At 28.8% G+C, this 26,038-nt stretch overlaps 1 protein-coding gene across 2 annotated transcripts in view; it reads right to left on the reverse strand.

Annotated features, from left to right (window-relative positions):
* The window catches only part of Opa1 (Opa1 mitochondrial dynamin like GTPase), a 27,446-nt gene extending 1,789 nt beyond the window's left edge, over window positions 1–25,657 (reverse strand). Inside the window, exons 1-20 of one of the 2 annotated variants that reach the window (XM_014425817.3) lie at window positions 25,365–25,657; window positions 25,034–25,286; window positions 24,008–24,140; window positions 23,822–23,929; window positions 19,939–19,983; window positions 16,111–16,173; window positions 14,530–14,702; window positions 14,246–14,409; window positions 13,715–13,853; window positions 12,571–12,696; window positions 12,179–12,409; window positions 9,922–10,067; window positions 9,679–9,840; window positions 7,579–7,766; window positions 7,258–7,472; window positions 4,487–4,606; window positions 3,924–4,061; window positions 2,703–2,903; window positions 1,439–1,532; window positions 1,236–1,346 (exon numbers count right to left, since the gene is read on the reverse strand). In XM_014425817.3, coding sequence (XP_014281303.1) covers window positions 1,236–1,346; window positions 1,439–1,532; window positions 2,703–2,903; window positions 3,924–4,061; window positions 4,487–4,606; window positions 7,258–7,472; window positions 7,579–7,766; window positions 9,679–9,840; window positions 9,922–10,067; window positions 12,179–12,409; window positions 12,571–12,696; window positions 13,715–13,853; window positions 14,246–14,409; window positions 14,530–14,702; window positions 16,111–16,173; window positions 19,939–19,983; window positions 23,822–23,929; window positions 24,008–24,140; window positions 25,034–25,286; window positions 25,365–25,390 — 2,836 coding nt within the window. In that variant the 5' untranslated portion in view covers window positions 25,391–25,657. The remainder of the gene's footprint in view (window positions 1–1,235; window positions 1,347–1,438; window positions 1,533–2,702; window positions 2,904–3,923; window positions 4,062–4,486; window positions 4,607–7,257; window positions 7,473–7,578; window positions 7,767–9,678; window positions 9,841–9,921; window positions 10,068–12,178; window positions 12,410–12,570; window positions 12,697–13,714; window positions 13,854–14,245; window positions 14,410–14,529; window positions 14,703–16,110; window positions 16,174–19,938; window positions 19,984–23,821; window positions 23,930–24,007; window positions 24,141–25,033; window positions 25,287–25,364) is intronic. The other variant, XM_014425818.3, reaches the window with a different exon arrangement.
* Window positions 25,658–26,038: the final 381 nt, after the last annotated feature.

The raw sequence follows: 26,038 nt of genomic DNA on the forward strand, positions 1-26,038 counted from the left end.
ATGTAAGGTAATGATCTGTATAGGGGGATGGAAAAAGATTGCAGAGAATTTTGTGTAGATGGGGTACGGTTTTTATAATTGTAAAAGATTTTGTCAATGATTTTTGGAAGGAAGTTGTTTAAGAGAATTTGTTTAATGCGGAGATAGTTATTGTCATGAAATTGGGAATCCAAGAGAGAAAAACCACGATGAATAAGATTTTTGGCTGTGTTAAATAAATAAACATTGAATTTTTTGAAGAGTAAAGTTTAAGAAGATAACTGAACAACCAGAAGAAATCTAAAACACCACAACATTCTGACATGAAAGAATCACATTTTTCATCGTTAAAAATAAGAAAAATATATTAAATAGAGTAATTTCCTTGCTGTAACGAGATAAGGCTATAAAGATACTTTCAATCAGCATAGAAGGCATAGAAATGAACATTTTTTCTTTACTGTTATGTACTTTTTTATATACAAATGAAATTAAATATTAAATGCAACCTAGGCTCACTCCCTGGGCGATGAGAGATGTTCAAACCCCACTTATACTTATTTATGCTCCATTTCCAGCCTTTCTTTATTTCACTTCATATAGAATATAGCTTGCCAGTTTAAGTTGGATATACTACCACCTTTCTAATCTGATAAGATGGCTTTATGATCTTTGACTTAGTTTCAACACCAAAAATCCTTGGAAAGTGAAAATTGATTGATTTTTAAATGTTTAGGCAACTTACAGGATTGACTATTATTGATTTTTAAAATGTTACATCCAATTGATTCAACGACCATAAAAATCAATAGCTAACTAGTTGCCTTAATAGCTAAGTTAGCTTAACATAAGTCACTTATTGAGTTGACCACAAGCTATCAGAGTTAAATAGAGTAGTTTGCATTACAAATCATTTATAACATCTCGTATAACTAATGTCTTAAAACACAATTATATAACTGGATAATTTCCATTATCTTATTCACAAAGTAAAGAACAAAATTTTCCAGTTCCTTACTCGCGATACTGTGTGAATAATTTTCTGATAATAATTTTCTATCCTCAATAGCCATCATCAGAATTATTTTTTTTATAATTTTCAACCATATGCCCATCAAACTCGACATATAAATAACAATTTATTAGCATTTTGCTGACATTAAACTTATTTCTGTTTTTAGATTCTAATAATCTTATTATTAAAAGTAAATATAAAAGCCAGAAAAAAATGAAAAGATTTTATAAAAATCACCTACTTAATTCTTCAGCAAGTGTTACCCGCCTGCCCGTAAGTAAGGATATTTTCTTCTCCTGATCTTGACTGTAATCTTCAAGAACTTCTTTAATAATTTTATCTAATCTTCTAGCTGTGAAAATGAAGGAAAAAGACACTTGTAGAAGGGGAAAAAAAAGTTCTATTGAATTAACATTATTTTCAAAAGATACACTATAGCGATACCTTCTCTGTTCATAACTTGTTGCCTTAATGCATTTGCTGTAACTTTAAGCATCTGCTCCATTCTCCAAAATAAAACAACATCGTTACACTCCAACTAAAAAATAAATAAAAATGAAAAAAGAAATTTAATTAAAGGAAATGTTTAGCTAACACTAAAATAAGTTAGTTGAGATATTTATTATAATTACACTCGCTATTTATAAGTTTAATTTACTCAATATGAGGAATAAATATAATTATAAATGTTTATTATGTATATAGGTATATACATGTTCAACATAATTCATTTTATATATGAATATATAGTTGACCGTAAAAATGATATATAGGAAGATGGTCAGGGACAAAAATATTGAAAAATAAATAATTAAAAATAAAAAATTGGAAAATAAATAGTTGTAAACTATTTTTGTTTCACTATTGACCGCAACCCTGACCATCTTCCTATATATAATTCATTTTACTTTTTAGTTTGAATTCATTAGCTCTGTTGTTTTATTATTTTGCAATTATTTAATTTATCTATCAAATTATATTTACTTACAATATGCATTTATTATTTTACTTATTTTTTCATTATTATTATTAATTTTATTTTATATTTTCATTGAATTTATTTATTTGGATATGGTAGGATTGAATACTAACAGCCTTAATACATATTGTTCATCATTGGGACAGATTATAACGCAATAATAGTTTAAAAAACAGGAAATGCTTGTTATTTTTTAATTTCGAAATTGCTTAGTTCACAACTTTTATCCTAAAACTTAAAAGCTTTTGAAGATAAAGTATTATGTAAAATATTCTGAACAAAAAAAGATGAATTAACGGGAGAATTTAGAAGGCTACACAATGCTGAATTAAGGGAACTGCACCTGGTAAATATAAAACAGGTTATAGCATTGTGGCGAATAACTTTGTTGAACTTAGGAACAAACTGATCCGTAAAATGTTAAAAAAAACATTAAACTGATGCATAAATGTCTAAGGATAGATGAATGTAGAGAATGATCAGTGGTGTCGGCATCGAACCTCCGGGTTTGCTAAACCTTTATTATTGTTATTATTATTATGAGTTTACCGAAAAAAAAAAAAAAGTTTCTTTATTTACAAAATATAAAGGAAGTAATAAATTACAAAATAATCTCTATTTTTTGCAATAATAATATTCCTTAAACTGAATACATAATATAGGAATCAATGTGATAATGTTATTTTTGTTTAAAAATTATTATAATACTAAATAAATTTGAGTACTTACTTCTTCAAGGCCTTGATGATAGAGGTAGAATGCCTTTCTGCAATCATATGCCTTTCCAAGCCGTGCATTAAGGAAATGATGCCTATAAATCGGTGCCCACGTATCTCGTATGAAATCATTACTAATGTCCGTCTTTGATGAACGTTGAATATTTTTACGAATTGTGGTCATTTCATCAGGATTTAATGTCGGCCCATGATTCTATATTTTAAAAATGCTTCTGTTAAACCATATTTTATTTTATTTTTTTAGATCCAATTATAAATTAGCACTGTATTAATGAATGTACTAGCAACATTAGTTGAATTTTTTATAGCAATAATTATTAGTGATAGCTATAGCTTTCTTATAAATGCTATAAAAAAGCTATAGCTATCACTAATAATTATTTCTATAAAAAATTCAACTAAACTAAAGAAAAATCAAGCACTAATAATCTTTATAATTGAAGATTACAAATAAATAATGAAATATCAAAATAAAATTAAATAATTAATTATTAACTAATAACATGAATTAACACTTTTGAAAACTTAATGTCTACTTTTAATTTCTTCAACAAAATGATGGAGAATCAAATTAAGAGAGAGAGAGAGAGATAGAGAAATACTTTATTCATCTATGCTGCCCAAATACATCAGGTTGCTACATACACAGCATACTTATCAATCCGTAATCGGACATATATGAAATTACATATAATTATATGGTATAATAAAATAGAAAGAAAACAGTCAAAAAATTAAGAAATAAAACACAATAGTTCTAAATCCATGTATTTTTTCTCTTCTAGGACATTCCGGGAATATTGTGTTCCCCTCTGCAGCTTTTATAATTTACTATTTTGTTTTTGTTCTTAAAAACAGTATATCATAATCAAAATTATCTGCATAAATAAAAAAAAAATTAACTCAACTATAAAAACAATAATGCCATCATAACAACAATGACTAATATTGAAACAAATTAAGTAAAGATTTTTTATATTTTATAATTTTAGGCAATGATCATGGCACATGAGGAAAATTAGGAATTTAGCTCAGGGATTAAATAATTGATTAATCCTAATTATAGAAAACCTACAAGTAAAATATTATTTAATACAAAAGCAAATGATAATATTAAATTTCATGGTAATCAAGTAAGGTTCATATGAAAATCTCATTGGGAACTATTGAAAGAAAAATAATTAGAAAAACAACTGAATAAAAACAGACTCACAAAATCAGAATATAGGAGCTTTTCAAGTTCCGATTTCACCAAATTTCTTTGTTTTTGATCGGAAGTTGTTGATTTCCAGTATACCCACTTTTCCCAAGCACCTGGACCGAACATTTCAGTAAGTTGCTTTTGTACGAGCTGGAATAAATACATAAAAACAACATACTCTTAAAGGTTTTATTTTTTTTATCTAAAAAAAGTAATAGGTTCATATTCATGTAATTCCAAAAGTAATATAGGATTTTGAAAAGGTTTGAAATGTTATGCCTTGACTGCAACGAATATATGTTAATAATAATTTATTAATAAATTACCAAAATCAACAAATATCTGCCAACAATAATTTAAAAGGTCTGGATACTAACAAAAGGATTAACACAGGTTTAAATTTTAAAAAATGTAAAAGTCAAAATGAGAAAGAAGAATCTAACTTCTTTTTTGATGTTTAAGAACCAATATTAAAAAAAAAAAAGGTGAAATTAAGTCGATATAAGTACATTAATATATTCTATAAGCATTGTTAAGATTTTAAAACTTAAATATTAAATTAATAAATTAATTACCTCTAATCTTTCCTTGAGAGATTTTTCCAAAAATTTGACAGCAGAATCCCATTGATGTTTGTCATTTACACATCTGTCTTCTAATGCTGTCACTTGTAACATTCGCAACACTTCATTCCCCTAAATGAAAACAATGACTGGTGGTTAAATGATCTAATAACTAGTAAATACATATTTTGTATTACCTCAAAACAATTACAATAATTATTTATTAGTTTTTTGTAAGTAGCATGTTAGTATTTCTTTTTCCATATTTAGTAATAAGGTATATAATAGGTTGTGATAAGTTTTTAACAAAGAAGGTGACCGAGATAAATACTTTTAATTTATATATATAATTGACCGTATAATTTAAAATATGAAGATGGTCAGGGTTGGGGTAAAAAAAAAAAAAAAAATAGTAGCGCATTTTACCATAACCCTGATCATCTTCTTCATATTTCAAATTTTAATGAGAAAATTGACTAATTAGTGTAATTTGTTGGATTGACCTGGGCAGAATAGCCTGGATGAAGTTGTTTTTTAAATGATTTATTTAGTTCTAAAATTGTATTAAGATTGTCCCAGAGAATAGCCGAATTGGTCAAAACATCAGACTTATAAATAGAATAAAAATGTTTTGAGACTAAAATTATAATTATTTAAACAATATTAACCAGTCTCAAGAAAGTGTTAAGATTATAAATTACAATAATTATTTATTAGGTTTTGTAAGTAGCATATTAGTATTTCTTTTTCCATATTTAACAATAAGTACAGAGTAAATTTACTAGAATAGAATATTTTTCTAACATTGATATGATCTGATTTAGAAACTGACAGCATGATTGAAATCGTTAAAACAAATGAAAATGTTATGATTTTTTTTTTCTATAAAACATATTAATAAATATTTTGAATAACAAGTTTAAAATTATTGCCATGGTTAATGAAATTAAATTTGGAGAAGTAACTCACTAAAATGACTTACAAATACTTTTACTTATTTTAGTAATTAAGACATGAGTGGATAAAGATGTTACATGACATTTTAGGGGAAAATAGTGATTTGCGCTTTGAAGAATATTTTAAACGTTTCTTTCTATGTAATACAAGTAATATTGGAACTGAAACACTTTTTCATATGGACAAGACAACCTTAAGGGGCATAACAGGACACCGTCAGCTGAATAAACATATCTTCAATGTAAGATCCACCAATCTACATGTTCTACAGAGAGAATGATTAGACACATACGCAGATGTAATGCATTGGCTAGAATACCCTCACTTTGAGACATGATCGTATTATGGACCCAAAGCTTTGTGAAATGGCTGATCTGTATACAAAACCTACATTTTTAGAAGACGTTTGTTCTCTTCTAAACAAAATAAGTGACATCGTACAATAGGCCCTGAATGGAATTACAACTGTCATATATACACATGGAAGTCTTTGAATAGTTATTAAATCAAAATCGACTTAGGTAGAGCCCAGTTCAATAAATGTAAATATATATTGTCAATTTCATTGAGGTAGCATTTATTCCATTCAACAGTGTATTTAATTATTGTCTTAACTACAGTACTCGTAAACCTATTGCTTTTTTCCATTTTCAGTTTTTAATAAAACTTCATCACTTAATTTATTTTCTGTGTAATTGTATGGCATTTTTAAAATACCTAACTGATATCACTCTTAACAGAGAGTTAAAAAAATATGAAGAAACAACATTAAAAAGTATGAATATAAAGAGATCTCTTGAAGAAAATATATAGAATATTATGAAAGGAAAATGGTCCGGGTAAGGTCAAAAAAACTCAAATAGTAGAATTATACTATTTTATTGAGCCAACGTTTCGCCGCATGTTACAGGGCATCATCAGGGCTAAAAAAGATACAAACACATAGTTAAAAAAGGAAAAAAAATAGAACATAAGTGTAAATTAACAGGGGTATAAAATGTAAAAAAGTAAGATATAATAAGAAAAATTAAAGGTTATAAAAGGTTGTAAGGTCTTTTCAAAGCTTCTTCTAAAACAGCACGTTTGAGATTATCAAAAAGCTTATCACTTTCCTTATTTGCCATAGACTTGTCAATAATTTTTCTTATTATATCTTACTTTTTTACATTTTATACCCCTGTTATTTTACACTTATGTTTTTGTTTTTTTTTCTCTTCTTTTTTTTTTTCCTTTTGTAACTATGTGTTTGTATCTTTTTTAGCCCTGACGAAGCCCTGCAACGTGGGGCGAAACGTTGGCTCAATAAAATAGTATAATTCTACTATTTGAGTTTTTTTGACCGCACCCGGACCATATTCCTTTCATCTTTACACACGGTCAATCAATAATCTTCCAGTATATAGAATATTAATTGTTATTGGGAAAGTACTAATTGAATTCATGTTAGTTTTGAAGCATCAAACACATTTCATTTTCATTAATCTCTAATTAAAATTAATTTAGTGGCTTTATTTTTCATTTAAATTAATTTTTTCAACAGCTTTATACAATAAATAAATTTTTTATTTATTTAATGTGATTTACAACTGAAGAAATAATAAATACAATCAGTAAATATGTGGAATGTTTCATTTCCACTTGAAAATCTTGGGAAGGAACCACCCATTGGTGATACTTCAAGAATAAATAAATTAAATTTTTTTTTCAGCAAGATGTTTCCGAATTTGCTTTAATGTATAATTGTTCCTGGCATATCTTTGTTAGCAACATAAACTCAAATCAACTGGAAAATATCTGAATAAATATTATTTATTGCTCCAACATACCTTTTCTTCCCATGAATGTCTTTTCAAAGCTTCTTCTAAAACAGCACGTTTGAGATTATCAAAAAGCTTATCACTTTCCTTATTTGCCATAGACTTGTCAATAAAATGAGAAAATTCAGTCTTCAAGGCCTCAGAACCTGCTTCAATGCTCTTATCTGCCAACTGAGACTCGGCCCACTCCTTCAGGCGTATATCGACTGTAGTGTTGAAGCTCCCTGCAGATATAAATTATGCCATTAGTGAATTTGATTTAATTATCAAATATAAAGAACCATACATAATTATGCATTTGTATAAGAGTATTGCTTCAAAAGAACTAACTTGAGTTGCAAGTCTGAGCAGCAGGGAGATATATATTTTCAAGCACATGATGGCTGACCTTTTGCCAAAGTTTATCTAAAAGGAGGGAATCCCATTCTTTTACGGATACCTGGCTCAGGTTTATCACTTCATCGAGGATTTCACTTCTAGCTTTTTCAAAAAGTTCATCTCGATCCAATTCTCTTAGCCTAGAAAATATTATATAAACTATAAGTCAAAAAGTAATAGCGAATAAAAAAAAAATTTATATTTATATTTATACATTGTAATTAATTGATAAAATAAATAAGAAATATGGAAAATTCAAATAAAAGGATTTAAATAGTTAATCCCAGTATTACCTAAAAAATAATGGTGTAATAAGTGAAATACCTCACAAAATAAAAATCCACAAAAGCAAAATTTAATTTCATTAAACAGTTAGAACTTCAATGAAAAAGTTTTTCTAAAAAAAAGAAATTATGTTGACATATTCCACATGATATTACATAAATTATATAACGCAAGGTTAGGTAAGAGAAGTAGAAACCAAAGATTCTACCAGAAATAAATTACAAGTATGGCTTAAGATAGACATACTATGTGGGATAACAGTTGGAATATCATTAAAAACAAAAAAATTTCGGTTTGTGGAATGTGGAAAACCGGTCTAAGAAGAAAGAATATGCCTTAGAAGACCAAGGTAGTCAAAATAATTACAGCTGATAGGGAGTGTAAAAATCATAGAGGCATCTCACTACTTAGCATCTGTAGAAAATTGGATTTAAAAATTGTGAAGAGAAGACAGTAATTGATGGAAACATTACAATAATAATAATTTATTTATTTGTTAATGGGGCAACCCCCTTACAAATAGAGTCACCCTATAAAGTACATAACATAAGAATCATTGTAATAATAATTAAATAATAATAACAACCATCTACAAACTATTAGATTATTATATAAGCTAATAACAAAATATTATACCTAAATTGTGGAGTAAAAATCATTTATATAAGCTAATAATTTATAAATCAAATAATATTAATAATCTAGCAACAAATGGTATACCCAAACTGGGATTTCTACATTAGAGTGAAAAACAAAACAAAAAGGGAAGCTTATATATTCATATATTAATAGATAGCGAAGTTTTGATAGTACCGTTACATATAAAAACAAATGATGGAAACATATTTGAAGAACAATATATCTTAATTCAGATAACTAAGAATTACTCAAGATTTAATACTCACTATGAGGTATATCACATAGAAAGTGTTGGAGAAGAGTAAGAAACTGTCAAAGTGTTCCTTTGATCTTGAAAAGGGATTTGACAGAATAAGTAAGATATTATTTATTAGAGTCCGGGAAGAAAACAATTGAGGTTCAATACTTGTTGTTTATATCCTTCTCAGGGATCAGAGAAACTTTATAACAACAGGGAATAATCACTCCAAAAAATTTGAAACAAATCCCACCATGCTACAGTTTTAGCCCTTTGGTGTTTATTCTAGTCCTTGATATGGCGCTGAAAAGAACAAATTAAAAGCTCAAATGCTTCCACCCGGGATATTATTACCAGCAATAAAGTATAGTCTGTTTTCCTTTGCTAATGACATGGCAGTGTTAGCAAATAATGACAGAGACCTATGGTAAAATCTAAATATTCTCTTAACAGGCATTACTTACTGTAAATATGAAATTTAAGGGCAAATATACAAAAACAAAGATGAAATCAGATAAAATGATGTAGATCAGTAAAAAACCCAAGAGAAGAATGATAATACTCAGGATTAATGGGGTCAGACATAACACGTTGAATCATTCAAGTAGTTGGGATTTAGAAATTCAAGGGGTGTGGTAAAGCAGCAGGATCATTCAACATGCCCAAATGTTAGATTGAGAATATTTCCACCACTGGAATACCATATCAAGTGAATAACACCACTAGTCAATCCAAACAATTTAATGGAATTTGTAAAGTTTAGTCCAAACAAACACGTCCAGCAGATTTAATTTTAACAAGCATGCTGCACATAATATTCTAAAAATTCCTATAATTTAGTGAACAAAAATATTACAAAACTGTAAGACTAGGTAATTAAAATAAAATACCTAGGAAATGTATTTTTCCACTCAGTTTCGAGATTGAATCTGGTTGCTTTAAAAGCATCAGCCTGCTGTTCAACCGTTTCCCGTACCATCTTCCAAAAACATTCTGACACAGCCATACTCAAATTCCTGGTTGTTAGCTGAGTAGAAGATAACATACTTTCTCTAAACAAAATTAATAATAAGAAAAATATTAAAACAAAGAACGGTTAATAAAAAAATATATAAATAGGTAGAAAATTATACCTAAACAACTTGGACGTTCTAAAAAAATTTTCCTCATATAGTTTAATATCATTTATAGCGTCTTCTTTTCTTCCTCTACCAGTTACAACAGCAAAATATCCTAGGGCTTTCATTGGAAATAGCTTGCCAGATAAAATTTTATTAATCTGCAAACACAATAAAAAATACTTTAAAAATTGATTCTAAATTTCATTTATTATATACTTAAAATAATAATAACATAAAATTAGAGAAAAAAAAAAGAAATAAAATTAGTAATATTTAACAAGTTAACACTCATGGTGACTACACATTTTCAAGTATGCTTGAGAAGCATATGATACTTTTAGGCAAGCATTATGCCTGGACAAGCCATTATAATCATCCACACACTCAAGAATACTGGTGCAAAAAAATAGATGATACATAGTTGTCAATGATGCTTGAAGTGTGTAGGGTAAATCCACCAGTTATTGAAAGATTAACCTTTGTTTTTAAATATTAAGATTTTGTTGCCACCAATTGTTTCAAAATTGGTGGCAGTTCTAAGCTAAACCCTCCTTTATCTCATCAACAACTTCCCTAAAAATTAATCTGCCAGTGACCGAGAAAAACAGGGAAATGAGACACTATCTGCATCAGTCATCAGTCACCAGTCAACAGTCATCAGTCACCAGTCATCAGTCACCACATCCTCCTATTCCATGTTTTTCTGCTTAAGGAGGTGATTTGTGCTTTTGTGGATAACAAAATTATTTAAATTTTTTCTAGATTTCTATCGTATTTCCCTAATTTGTGATGTCTTAAATTAAATACTTCTTAAGTGCTTTGCCTGGAATAATGGAAATTTGATTAGATATAGGCAAGCCAATAACTAGGTCACAAAAAACCTATTTTCAGAATTATTGATAGATAGCAGTGTCAATCGTAGGAAATACTGTTTAAATTTTGTTTACAATGTTCTTTTAATCAGTTTTTGAATATAAACACAATACTGATCCAGATTTTTATTAAAAATGCGTAGTTTCAGTATTTGACAGAGGGTGTCAATAATAAGACGGATCTCCCATTTCTGATCAACCGCTGTTTTAGCTATTGATACCTATAGAATAGTTTGGTTATATCTCTATTGTCTATGATTTTATAGATAGCTTAAAAACAAATTTCTTTATCTAACTGAGAAATAGATTTGGCCAGAATTAAAAAAATGTTGCTCAGTTAGGTATCAGGAGGAGGTATGCAAACACAATTCAAAAAGAAAAAGAATACAGCTTTATTAATACCAATGAAAAACTATGAAACTTGATCAGTAAATTTGGATGAATTTTCGATAATGTGAGCATCCATGATCAAGTCTATCAAACTGTATAAGTGAGCGATAAAAATAACTTTTTTCAGAATCCCGTAAACTGTTCACAAAAGAAGACTTTTGGTTAGTTTTTTAGCAAAAAGCCACAAGAAGATTGAAAACAGTTTGCCAGTTTCAGAATATCGAAAAAAATAAAGCTACAGCAATTCAGTTAGAACATTTTAATAGAATGAACACTCTTTTTAACCAGAGTTTAGAAGAAGGAACTGAAATCCAAGAAGATTATCAAACTTCCAGGACCATCATTTTTCGTAAACAGATGCATATCCCCCCAAAACCATGGCTCATACCTACATGATATAATAAGAGAAATGTTCCTTCTTATGTTACCTCAGGGCCATATTTTTATGTAAACAGCCAATATAGAGTAGTTTTAATGTAATTAATTTTAACCTAAAAATTATTGTGATAACTGCAGGTAAAAGCTAAGGGCTTTTCATGGCAATGTTTTCTCAGTAAATTGTATTTTTTTGACTATGTCATTATTTGGTACATTTCTCCTGTCAAAAACTAGATTTTATATGTCAATAACTGGTGTAAATAGAACCCTATGGTTTATTGTCACTAAACCACACTATGATTTGTTTATTGGATATTTCAAATTGAATTTAAATAATGTATAGTTGATAGATATTAAAATCGTTAAATAAAAGCAATTGGTGGAAAATCATACATTTGACTGCAAATAAAACCTCCAGCTCTTCCACTTAAATGTCAATAACTGGTGCACTCACCCTATAGCGTTTCATCAAGAGCAGCAGCTCTTTTTCAAAACTTTTTTTTTCATATTAAAACAATGCAAGATATTAGAAACTAAGTATAGAAGTATATATATGAAAAATTAAAGTAATGAATAATTAAATGATTAATATAAACCATGGATAATTAGTTACTCATGATAATACATACCCTTTGGGGATCGGCTAAGCTTTCTTCTGCCATGTCAACCTTAGTAAGAACAAATATTGTTCTCTTTCCTGAAGGGTCAATACTAGCAACTAAATCAGTCACATTTGAGCGTTCAGCATCGACAGAACCATCTTGCACGCAAAGAATAATAGCATTTGGGTTGGACATATGGATTTGGGTCATGCGTCTTATGGCTTCTTTTGTATCTTCTGCCATTTCTCTTGTTACCGTCTACCAAGAATATAAAACTTTCTTAATAAATATTAATTGATATAAAATAAAAAAAAAAAAACCATCAAAATACTCAAACAAATGAAATTAATACTTGAAAGCAGTAATAATGAATAGATTTAGCATATTTTAAAATAAGATTATTCTTATAAGTCACTCACACTGATTATTCCCGGAAGATCAACCAGAACCATTCTCTGCAAACCTGGTCCCTTCACAGTCATTGATATTACTTCATTACTAACACTCTTCCCTCTACCAAGGCTTCTTTTCATCCTTAATTCAACCTAAAGTCAGATATAATATTATAGTAATTTTCATAATGAGGTGCTGCATAGTAATTTTTACATTCTTAGCCATCAATACATAATATATGTAATACTTTAAGTTCCTAATTCCATTATAAAAACCATACAATTATCCTTGACAGGGAATTGTTCATACAAGGTCAAATCATAATGAAAATATTTAATGGAACTACTAGGTTCTGAGGAAAGATGTTAATGTCACAAACTGAGAAAGTAAGGACAAAAAAAAAAAAAAGTGTGCAATTCTAGTAGGAAGTCTGAAGAAAGTTGTAAAAATAAAAATCTTGAGCTAAAATAATTAAATATAACATTGACATTTAATCAAATTTATCATTGATGTAAATAAGAAAAAAATATATAATTGAAGAAGTGGTTAGAAAAGGGGACCAGGATTCTAAAGGCTCTTTTTTGAGATCACGTCAATCGGTTCCTTATAGTTTCAAAATTATTGCGAGAAAATTTCATCAGGATATCTTGTGCCATTCGAAAGTTACAACTGTTTTTATAATCCAGTGTTGTGGACCCTTTTTCAGAGAAAGTATAAATAACTGAAACTTTTATCGGTATTGTTAAAGTTTACTGTAGTATTTTTAAAGTTAATTATTTAATAATATTGGCAAGTAGGAATGCAGCTTTCTAAGACAATATTAAAAAAGCAGCAAAACTGAAAGCTCAAGGCAGTGAGAACTGGAAAGAAAATGTATCTAATAAGAAGCGGAATTAAGGGAAAAAGTATAAGTCTCATTTTGGAAAGGATGTAGCACAGAAGTTTTTAAGTTTGCTTGTGTAGTTCTGTTGCCCAGTATTTACAATTTTTTGATTTTGAGGGTTTCAAAGATTAAAGAGGATTTTTTTAACCAATGCCATTATATCCATGAGAAACTGCAATAAGCCTATGTTACATTATTAAGAGATGTCGTTATAAGCAGAATCTGGTATAAATTAATTATAAAAGGAGAAACTATACACGTTTCTCAAAGGAAAGATTTAAACTAACCTCTAGCCTAAGTTTTGCCAAGTCTTCTTCCTTTGAGAGATCAAACTCTCTATCACTGTCTTTGAACTGTGCAACGTGATAAGGTCCTTCACTAAGAGTTACTTTCACAGGAGCTCGAGTCATCATTTCACCAGCTCCTCTGTAAATTAATAACTAATTCAGACAATGCATGACAAGTTTATAATATTCATTATATTTAATACAATTTAAAAAGTAGTAAATTTACACAATTACAAAAAAAAAAAGGTACAGTTTACTATAAACTACTCCAATTTTAAGTGAATAGAAGAGAAAAGCAAACAGGCATTCAATTGGATTTCTCAGAGCCCTAAGAGGCCATTTTGTTCTTAAAGAGGAAAATATGCCTTAAAATAATATCATTATTTACTCTATTTAATACTAAATATATAATTACTAGTTAAATTAAATTAAAAATGTAGAAAACAACTTTACTCAAATACAATGTTCATATTTCTTGGAGATTCCTTGACATTTACGTTTAATCAAAGGTAGATAAATTAAAAAATATACCTTGGAAATATCCTAGCTTGTGCGATCATTTCTAGTACTGATGTTTTTCCTGAAGATTGATCACCAACAACGACTACCCTTGGTAATTGGTCTTGAACTGAGTAAGACGAATCGTAGTCGGAAAGTTCATCCAGAACTTCAGAGTACATATCTATTAAAGATTTCTGAAAACAATAATGTTTGTATATAGAGCATATTTATAGATTATTTACAACACATTCATTAACTTAAATAAGAATCTAAGGTCTTTTAGTTTTTGAAATTATAAAGAATAATAAATATACCTTAATTTGCTTAGTCTTCGACCGAGAATGTTTATTTAAAAGTATCTGCTTTTTAAGTTCTTTATTGTCTCTTTCCAGACGTTCAATTTCTCGTTGATATCTCAGCTGCACATCCATCAATTCTTGCTGCAATGCATCTATCCTTTTATTATTTGTGGTGTTTTCTGTAGATGCTGAAAAGACAATTAAATATGTACAAATACATACATATGAAAAAAAAATCACATATATTCAATGAAATATTAGCTTTCTATCATATGCTAACTCTAAATTTAGGCTTGTATCTACTGAAGTAGGGTTACCAACCCTCACCCCTGCTTTTGAGTTGGCTCACAGGTCTTATCAACTCAGGGGGAGGTTGACTTCAGAATCCATAGCTACTGCATGTGCCTGCTCAGCTATATCTCTATTCATGAGATTATATAGCAATGGGAGGGAGGGGGCAAAAATTATATATAGAATAAACAAAGAAAGGAATTATAAATCATAAATATTAAATTAGTTCTTATGGAGTTTACCAAACAAAAAAGGACACAAAAATCAAACAGATTTAAATGGATTCTGATAATTTGTTCATAAACTGTGTAAGAGCATAAATATAAAAAGATAGAAAAGGAAACCTTGCTGCTGAAACAGGAGTAGTTTGCCATTTTAATTAAGATCTCCACAGTGAATTGATTCAGAACATTCTCCTTAAGAAATAGTCAGATAAGAAAACAAAAAACTAATAAAGTCTGTAAGACTATGGAACATAGAAGAGTAAACACGTGTGTACTCATAAACTGCCTCGATTTTTTTTTCAAATGAGGACATTCTTCCTTAATTTTCTAAATCAGTTGGTCCAACAGCGATACACAATACTTGGTGCACAGGACACCTTGACAAAAACTGGTAACATTGCCGTTCCATCACAAGCTGGACAAGGCTTCTGTGGGTTCAAAGCATATCTGTGTGAACTGACATTAAGATTGATGTATATTTCCTGGAAAGTCTCATTTGGGTAATAATTATCAGGCATGCTACGGGATAGCTGATCTTTAGGGAGCTCGGGGAAGAGTCCACTTTAACAAAAATCTGACTCGTTGATTTCTGTAACTAATAGAGATCCTTACGCTTTATGAATTCCCTCTAGCCTTCCAAGATATCCCTCATTCTGATTTTAATACCGACTGGCTCATCAAAGATTATTGGGTCAAGAATTGTAAAACTAAAAGTTTCCTCAGCTGCATCACCCAATTATATTCCAAAGTTAACCAGTTATAACTGTAAAGCTTTAGCACCTTAAAAAATATTGTTTGGCAAGACAATAGCTAGCTAGAATAATATTTCCTTTAAAACATGATATCCCACAGGAATGAGTATATATTATAAACAGGCTTTTTGTAATCAACAACGATTAGGTGGTGGAACCACTATCCAAATTAGGTTTAACATATAAAATTAAAACAAAAAGATAGTGATATAGTATAAGGTTTTATTTTAAGAGTTTCATATTATAATAAAAGTGTTTGATTGCATAACGAAAAAATAATGAAGAAAGCAAAGCCAAATTTATTCTAATGGTTTCTAAAATATAAATACCCTGAGTTTGTGCACTTTCTTTTCCAAAAGACAATGCCTTGACTTGAGTCTGATTTGATGCTCCTGAAAAAATAAATAAAATAAAATACATTAAGATAATTAGTTTTAAAATCTAAAAGTATTAAAATTTACATTAGGACTGGGATAGTTGGTCTCCACTCCTACTATAATTAAAAATATGAAACTTTGACCAATCAATGAAGAGAGAAAATTAAGCATTAACAACAATGAAATTAAAGGTTTTTATCAACACAGTAGGTTCCATTTTCTCTGTTAATTTAGACTGAAGAATAAATATTCAATAATCTTGAAAATAGGAGAGCAATGTGATTAAACCATTTCTCTGAGAATCGATGGTAGCAATCCACTACTTTCTAACATATAATTTATTTATTTTTTTAACAAACCTGGAAAAAGTTGATGATTTGGAGGCATTCAAATTCTTTTTTTCTCTCCCAAGGATATAAATCCTGAAAATTCAATTCTACAAAAAAACCCAGCCTGAGGATATACTATGAGGGTTGATTTTCAAGCAAAAAATGATAAAAGAGATATGAAAGAAAAATAAGGAATGACTTTATGAAATTCAACAGTCAGTATTTTCATGATTTGTAAAATTGATGTAAACAAGACATTTAGCTCTAAGTTGCCAATTAGTGTAGCTCTAAAGAACATATAATACAATAGAAGCAAGACCACGGTAGGCCTAAAATCAGACGAATAGCAAGAACAAACCAGAAGAAGCCAGAAAGCAACATGCAGTAGAATAGAGAATAAAAAGGAATATAACAACAAAAATTACTCTAAAGAAAAAAAAACTTATAATTATTGATTTATATTGTATTAATAGATAATATTAAACCAGCTTAACTTAGATTAAAACAGATTAAGCATAATCATTTTTACCCTAATCAATAACCATAATAATAATAATTGAATAGAGAAGGAAGTGTATAAATTGCATCCTTCATTGATGGATTATTTAAGCCCACTCCATTAATATAATGTTAACAACTACCAATTGAAATGAATTTTAAAAAAGTGGATTGTTGATATGATTTAATAAATAGCACAGTGCCCGAGAAATCTCAAAAAGGAACAATAAAGTGCAGGCAAATGAAATATCAATGAAGCTTAAAAAGAAAAGTTAACATTGTTTCTATCTGATAACCATTTATTTATAACCAGTAAGACACTCACTGAAAATCAAAATTAAAACTGTTAGCAGTTATTTTTAACAGTAATTTATATAAAACTAAACCATAAACTTGGTTATCCACAACTCATTTAAATTTTCTCCATTTAAGTTTCCTCATTTAAATTAGAAATAAGAAAACGATACATACCTAAACGGAAGAGAAGATTCAATGAAATGTTTTAATATATCTTTTTTTTGTGAGTCATGATAAAAGGTATCAAATATTAAAATATTTTGTACATATGTATTCTATATTAAATTTTATAGTATCTATGTATCTTTCAATTTATTTTTTCACATTTGTTCTTACCCGATTGATAAGGCATTGGCCATAGATAAGGCCTCCTATTAACAGAAAGTTGTACAACAATTATTTGGGACATAACATCTTTAATTTTTAATGGGGATAACATCTTTAATTTTGTATAAAACAATTTGGACTGAATTATCCTACTTCCTGGGGAGCACTCTATACTCTGGAGTACTCTCCTAGTAAAAAGTAAAAAATTCCAATTAATATAAAAATTGAAAATTCAACAACTAAATTTTGTTATCTACTAAAATATAAGGATCTATCTTTAACACTAAAAAAATTATAATGAATTATTACTATAATCCTTATGAAGTTTATATAAATGTATTTTGTAGTTGAAAGATAAAATATTATTTAATTTTGATCCAGAGGGGAAATTAATTTTTAACCAACAGGTTATTTAATTCTAAATATCTTTATTAATTTTAAATAAGCTTCTTCGCACAAACTTCAAAGTATCTTTCAATAAACAGTTGAATAATGCATCATTCTAGTTCTGTAATTGTTAAGTAGAATAATTGAATGTTATATAGTAAATAATAAATGCAAATTATTCTTACTATTACTTTTGGACACTAAAGAAGCTTACTGTTACTATTTAATTCAGATGGCTTCCATCTACCCACTTTAAAGCTTTAATAAACCAGCTTCTCTTGTTTATAAGAGCACTTTGTCAGTTACCTTTCTTACCACATTCTATTTATCTACCCTACCAAGGTGGTCAGTCTAACTTAGTCTAGCCAGTATTTAGTTTTTACAAAATAATAGACCTCTTGATTCTTCTTAACCCTATCAATGTTTCCTTTCTTGACAGATCCATAAATCTTTAGAAGAAAAGATTTATAATAAAAGATAAATCATAGTGGCTTTAGTCAAAATTTTTAAATGTTTACTTGATATAATTTCCATTTTCCTAGAGAGTCAAAGCATTTAGAATTATTACAGTAAAATTCACCCTGTGAACCAATTTTTGAGATTTTTAAGGAAAACATTTTTTAAAACAATGCTTTTAGGCAAAAATGAAGGTTCTGATTTATTTGAGCTTTAATGTCCTTAAGGTCTCAAACTTAGAACAGGAAAGACTTTTTATCATACAGATTACTAACATATTATAACCGCAGCGGAATGGTTGATGTCTATTTGTGGGTCATTTGTAGCCAAATGAGTTAAGTCATTTACCTTAGCAACCTCTTCACAGCAGCAGAATCGGTTCGAATCCAGCCTGAGGGGGAGGTCGACTTTTATACTGTGTTTCTTCCACTGAATGAAAACCCCCACTAGGTTAGAATAGGGTGAATAACCTGTAGATAATCCCTTACATGCCAGAAATGACTAGGCAGGGATTAAAGAAAAAAAAAAGTGTACATTTTATTTTAAGTGTCAGCTATAAAATAAAAATCAACCCGCCCAGACTGGATTTGAGTCAGCACCGCTTCTGCCACAAGAATGCTAAGCTTGTGACTTAACACACACGCCCGCCATGGCATCTATTTCTTAATTAAACGACAATGAATCTGAATCCCCATTTTAATACCATTGAGTCCTTTTATTGTACACAAAATTGAGTTTAGTGCCTACCAATTGTATGTAGGATGAAATATGAAAGCAGGTTTAATTGAATACTGGACATCCAACAATTCCTATAAGCATAATTAAACAATTATATCCTCTTGATGATTATTGTGGTTCAATTATTCTTTTTAATAGAATAGAGCCAAATTATGTATTCTTCTATTGTTTTGGCACCATTTCTTCATGTTAGGTCAATAGACTTAGATTATATTACTGGTCTAGAAGAATAATAATGCCTGCCAACACAATAAAATCAATTTCAGAAAGTTTACAGTTGCATGACAACAGTACAACAGTTTGAGAGCAGCGATACGAGGCCTTTTTCTCCAATATTTAAAAACATCAGTAGAAGACCATCCCCTCAAAGTGCAGTATAATTTATTCACTATCGATACTTAATTATCAATAAATTAAAATTTGTGAATAAAGTAGCACTAATAAAAGTATCATTTCAAATTACTACATATATACTACATACTACTTTGTACTAACACAGCTAGTAAATGCAAATATTTTATTTTTTAGAAATAAAGGTAGAAAAGGTTACATATTCCCAATAACTATTCACATAACAATACTTCCTACCCAGCTAATGAATATTATAAGAGAATAACTTAATTATCCACAACATGTATTCAATTAATAAGATAAAACCTGAAATCACAAATTAAGGTTACAATGTAGGAGAGGAGACAAACTGTGAATGTATAATTAATAATCAAATAAACAAAAAAGTTAATTGTACCTTCAATAATATTTTCTAAAGACTCCAAAAACAGTTTCTGATAACCTATAAAACAAAACAAGTTTAAATACTGATCTTATTCTGAACAATATTCCTTTTTTATTGTCTCTAGTATTCTCAACAAACCCATTCAATAATAACGTACAATTATGATTGTAAAGTTGGAGGTTGAAGGTTAATTTCAAACAACTAATATACTTTGTGCTAACAAACACAGCTAGTTAACACAAATATTTTATTTTTCAGAAATAAAGATAGAAAAAATGAGTATAGATGGGAAGAATTGGTAAGTTAATATGTACAATTGGTACGTTAATTCATTTCATTGTGTAAATTATTGCATTACATCAGTTATTTCATTAAGTAAATTATTTCATTAAATAATTAGTAAGTTAATGTGTACATTTGTTATTGTAAGGCTGCAGAGCTTAGTAAGGAATGGATCCCTAAAATATTAATAAACACTGAACTAACAGGTAAATATCCCAGAGGTAGACAAAAGCATAGTTAGGGGATTTCATAAAGATTAATCTGAAAGATTTGGATTTGGACAGGCATTAATGAATGGATGGGTGTAGAGAGTTACTAGTGGTATCTGCATCAAATCTTCAGGTTTGCCAAGCTTTTATTATTATTATTATTATTTTAGTATTTGACATTTTCTAGGCTATTGTCATTCTACTGTGGTCTTATATAGATGACACTAGTCTTTTCCACACATATATTTCCGATACGCGTTGGTGGCAACAACCTGATCCTGAATGGCCAAAATGAATCCTTCCATTTTGGGAAATAAATATCCTTTTTTAAGTCACTTGATAGTATCTCAGTTTATTTCTGATTCGGATAAAGCATGGTAAAAACGACCATGTAAGGATTTATTTTTCCAACTTTGAATCAGAACTTCTTTGGTAGGGACCTCTTTATGCTCAGGTGAAATCAAATTTAAAGTGGTGAATATATTATTTAATGACCTTATTGCTGACCATACAGGGGAATTACTTTGTATAATACTAAACCTAAAATTATTTTTTTCTTAACAGACAAACAAGTTCCTTCCCTCCTTGGATTCTTAATAAATACATCCTCTCAATCGAAGATTTATGGTGTTGTATCCTGGCTGAGTTAAAAATAACTCTAACTAAAGATTGATCACTTCAATCTCCCTATTAGAACACTTTAACATACCAAAAGTATAAGTCAGTATAGAAACAGTCCAGGTATTTATTGCTTTAATTAAATTACCAGATGACAGATAGGTCTTGAGAAGTTTTCCAATTTGTCTTTAGAATTCTTCTCTAAAATTATCCTAATTATTTTTCTTGAATTTCAAAATTTGACCAAAACCTAAATATTTATAAGATCCTGGATAAGTGAGTTGCTTTATTGTTTCATTGTTAATGAGATCCACATCTGCTTTATTCGTTATCTCCCCTTTGATAACATGAATAGCAGCACACTTATCTATACCAAATATCATGCCTAAATCATCACTGAATGACTTTACCATCTGGATCATGTTCACCAATTCTTTTTATTATTATTAGTTTTATTGTTATTGTATTTAATTAGGCTTGTCCAATATATTTCCCAGGCTTTTAATTGAAACAAAGTGGAATAAATAAATATTATGTTCAGTATTTTTTCCCTGTGATAAAAATGGTCATCAAACTGGAGAAGCTTACAATCAAATCAGTTTTTTATTTTTTTTATTTTAGTGATAAGATGTTATTCAGGTAATTACTCATCAGGTGTATAAAACAGTAATGTACAATTCAAAATTAACTGCAGTGGCACAGCGATGTAAAGCTTATACATATGTATCTGTGTATCCATGACGGATTGAAAACCTCCTTATTTGTTGAAGTAGATCAAAAAGAATTGTGTTGACCTTAAAGACTATAACAATGATCTATAACTAAGTGTCCCAAGCATATGCCACAAGTGAAAGCTACTTTCTCAAAATAATAAAAAAAAAAAAATTAAATAACAAATTTAAAGTGGATTCCAACATTTAATTCACACTGCTTTTCTTCTTTTCCTACATATTCAACCACTCAATATACATTAGAATAATGTTGCTGTAATGTTTTTAATCCTAGAAGCGTGCCATAGTGAAAAAAGTCATTCACATATTTCATCTCACCAAAAGGGGAGGGGAGGAGAAAGAAAGTTTGATTCCATGTGACAAAGAGGACAGACATTAACAGCTTTATGCTCTGCCACCGATTGTCTTTAAATCTAAATCTTAAGGAATATAATTAAATGGCACAATCTGACATAGGGAGGAACAGGCAGTGGGTAACTCAATTTGATGGTGTGACAAGGAGAGGAGTCCACAATAAATGGGCAAAAATAATAATACCTAAAAATTCTTAAAACTTCAAGATTTTTGTTCTGTAACAAAAGCTATAAACCACATTTCATAAATCTAAGGTCATATATTTACATCAAAATATAAAAAAATTCTGGTGTAGTGCACGCACCACGAAATGTCACTCATCACTTGATATTTCGAGCAGAAATTAATTTCAAATATAGATAGATAAGAGTAAAAACTGATTGTTATAAAACCATGTAAAAACAAAAACATTTTTTTATAAATTCAGTTAATTTATGCATTATTTGTCACTCCCCATTACCTTCTATTACTGCATATATAAATATATATATATATATATAAAATGCAGAAAAATATTTTTAATAAAAATCTTTTAATGGCATTCCAACAGAATAATATACATCAATACTACTACTCTTATTTCCAAAATTTTATTTTATCTTCAGCCTGGGAAAATATTTATTCTTTAGTTAATTAACAAATTCTTTCGTAATTTATATTTATTTATTTTTATTACTACTCACAATGAGAGATGGTTAATTATATAAATAAAAAAATTAAAGATACTTTGGAGTATCTTTAATTAGTTATTGGGAAAATTCACCATTCAAATTCTGTCAGACTATTCAATGAGGATAATACATAGTTAATATAAAGAGCATTAAATTAATCAAATAGTTACTCCGCCCTTAATGAAATTTTCAGTGATTGTTCAGGTTGGTACCTATTTGGCCCTCTATCGATTTTATGTGTATATATTGGCATATCTATATTTCAAAAATGGCTTTACCAATTTGGCACAAACTTAGAGGAAAGTTGGGGATCAGTGAAAGCGGGTCTAGTATCAATTACATATTCCGTCAACTACTTCTGCTTACTCATGAGAAAACTCATTTCTGGATACAGCTATATTTCAACAACGGCTCGTCAAGTAGATTTTATTCTCAAACAATAAATCATTAACCTTGATATATAGGTAATTAGTTAACCAATAGAAATCTTAACAAAATGAGGTTGTGCCCCACCTTCAGGATCACACTCTATTCAAGACTTTTATTCATCAAATGACTTAAATTAAGGACATTGCTTAAGCATGAAAAGTTGTTTTAGAAAATTAAATATTATGGTGACATGGTTTTCAATGTGGAAATGATTTTGAACAATAGGAGTTATTTCGGACATAGTATTATCCAAAAGAGGGGAAAACTCCAAAATGTTGATGTTGCGATACATATATTTTAAATAAATAAAATTGGAAAAGCGTGGATTTCATACATAATTTATGATAAAATATTAACAATTGATGCAGAAACTTTCAAAGTACCAAGAGTGGCATGATTACATATTTATAAAAAAGGAAAAAAAAAACACCTGAATGACATGAGTGAGTTTTCATAAAACATTTAAACAAATAAATGTTCTTGGTTTGAATAAAAGTGGAGTAAACACAATTTTAACTTAATAGAATAGAAGATATTTTACAATTACTGAACAGCACCATGATCGTATAATGTACTATTTATTAAAGTATAAAATACTCACGCTCAATTTCACTTTGCTTAGCAGCTTCATATGCTTCATCAATTCTTTTATTAAGCCATTCTTGCATGTCACGCCATTTTGTTTCTCCTACTGACATCAACTTAGGATCTGGAAAGTCCATTGAATTCAGAAAAAGAACTAAAGAAATTCCATTAAATAAATTTTATTATTAAAAATCTATCTTACCTATTTCAATATCTTTTACACGTTCTGTGAGTGAAATCATTGATTCCCTAAAAGAATCAACTGTTTTTGTAGACGGTAAATATGTGTCTAACCATGACAAATCAGGAAGTGAATCTTTCCAGGCTTGATATTTCTATAAATATACTTCTTTTTAATAAAAAATAAGAAATGTTGTCAAAAACAAAATTTGAAAAATATTAAAATATAGTTATTTATACACATGTATATAAAGAAAATAGTAAAGCTGATACTAATATTGTTAAGACATTGACAGCTTCAACACTTCTATAATTTAGTTTCTAATAATCTTTAAATAATGCGAGCATATTAATTACATCATTTTTACAGTTAAGAATTGTTGATTAATTTAAATTATTAGTAGATTACAGATAAGGTACCCTACATTAAAAATAATTCAATTTTTAAGTTATGATGTGTGGGTAGTCTGTCAACTAGAAATAGTTTATTAAAATGCTTGGACAATAAAATCAATGTTTCAATCAAATACAATATTAATTAATTTCTAGTGCCTAGCAATAACAAATCCACGACCCGATCATTGAATAACAGGCAGCTACTGCCCTCTAGGTTCGGTGGAGCAGTAGAGAGACTCCTCCATATTGCATATTATACTTAAAACCATATAATACGAATTATTAAATTCACAAAGAACATTCATAGAAGTTCAGTGGGTGAGTACAGTAAAGGCGACAACACACTTTAAAAAGTACTAAATATAAAACTCCCAACTTATGGTAGATAAAATAAGATCTTTGGATCACAAGAAAGTTTTTATTTGTAACTTGTACATTCTATCAATCTGAAAAGACTCTAATTTATTTAACACTCGTTTAGTTTAGACCATATACTCCATAAAAAATTGAGCAACATAACTATTACGTTTCTGAAGATATTATTCAATATGAAAAAACAAATTATTTCTAGTTAACTAAAAATTAAATTCGATAAAGTTAAATTTGTGAAATAAATCATATACTAAGACAAATTTTTAATAAAATATCTTACATTTTGTAGGGTCATGCCACCACCTACAGCTCCTCCTAATACAAGATAACGAAGTTTCAAAGCTCCTTTTAAAAACCTAGCAACAAACATACCAAATCCACGTCTGTGAACATGTATGATCCTGGATCCTTGTAAAAGTTTTGGATGTTTAGCAAATTGGCTGTAATTCTTGCTATTTCTACTAAGTAGACCGTGTTTAGCTTTTAAAACTGAAAGGATAGGAATGTTCCTTCCTCTTTGAACAATTATAAACCTAATGAAAAGAATAAGTTTAGTATTGTAAATTTATTACAAAACACAAACACATCTCCAATAATAAAAATAAACTCACCCAAATCTGCCCTTAAAATTGTACATCTTGAAAATATTAAATTGACTTCCTTTTTTAATAAAAATTAATTATATCAAATAATTATAACATAAACTAATAAGTCAATAAGTTTTTATGTTGATAGAAAAACACATTTTAAACATGTAACACTCGTTCATAATTTCAAAATAAATAATCCAGCAACAGTAAAGTAGAAATATACCTTCACCGGCCTAGATAATAACCTGCTCATTCGTTATCGTTCAAGAATTTAGGAATTGGGTAACGTTCTTGAATAAGACAGCCAAAGAGGAAGGTCGTGTGAATCTTTTTCATGATTAATACTAATATAGTGCTATCTAAAAATAATTAAGAGAGATGATATTGCAAATGAACCCTTGGTTGCCTTATACAGAATTAGGAAACCAGATATACTAAATACCTCAGCCTACAAATTAAATGGATTTCCTTGGAAACAATATGCGTAGAATATAATTTTGTCTTTTAATATCTATTTCCATCCATTGTCAACTGATATGTTTTACTTTAAACAAGAAGAAAGACCATGGACGACGATCTTCTGCAGTTTTTCATTAAACCTCTTATGTCAAATTGTAGTGGTGAATTATAGTCAAAAATGGAAACTCAGTCGTTGAATTCTATTAGGAAGATAATCGGTTATTTTTGGAGATAAA

The sequence above is a fragment of the Halyomorpha halys genome, unplaced genomic scaffold, assembly GCF_000696795.3.
Source record: "Halyomorpha halys isolate HHAL.00 unplaced genomic scaffold, Hhal_1.1 Scaffold533.1, whole genome shotgun sequence".
NCBI lineage: Eukaryota > Metazoa > Arthropoda > Insecta > Hemiptera > Pentatomidae > Halyomorpha > Halyomorpha halys.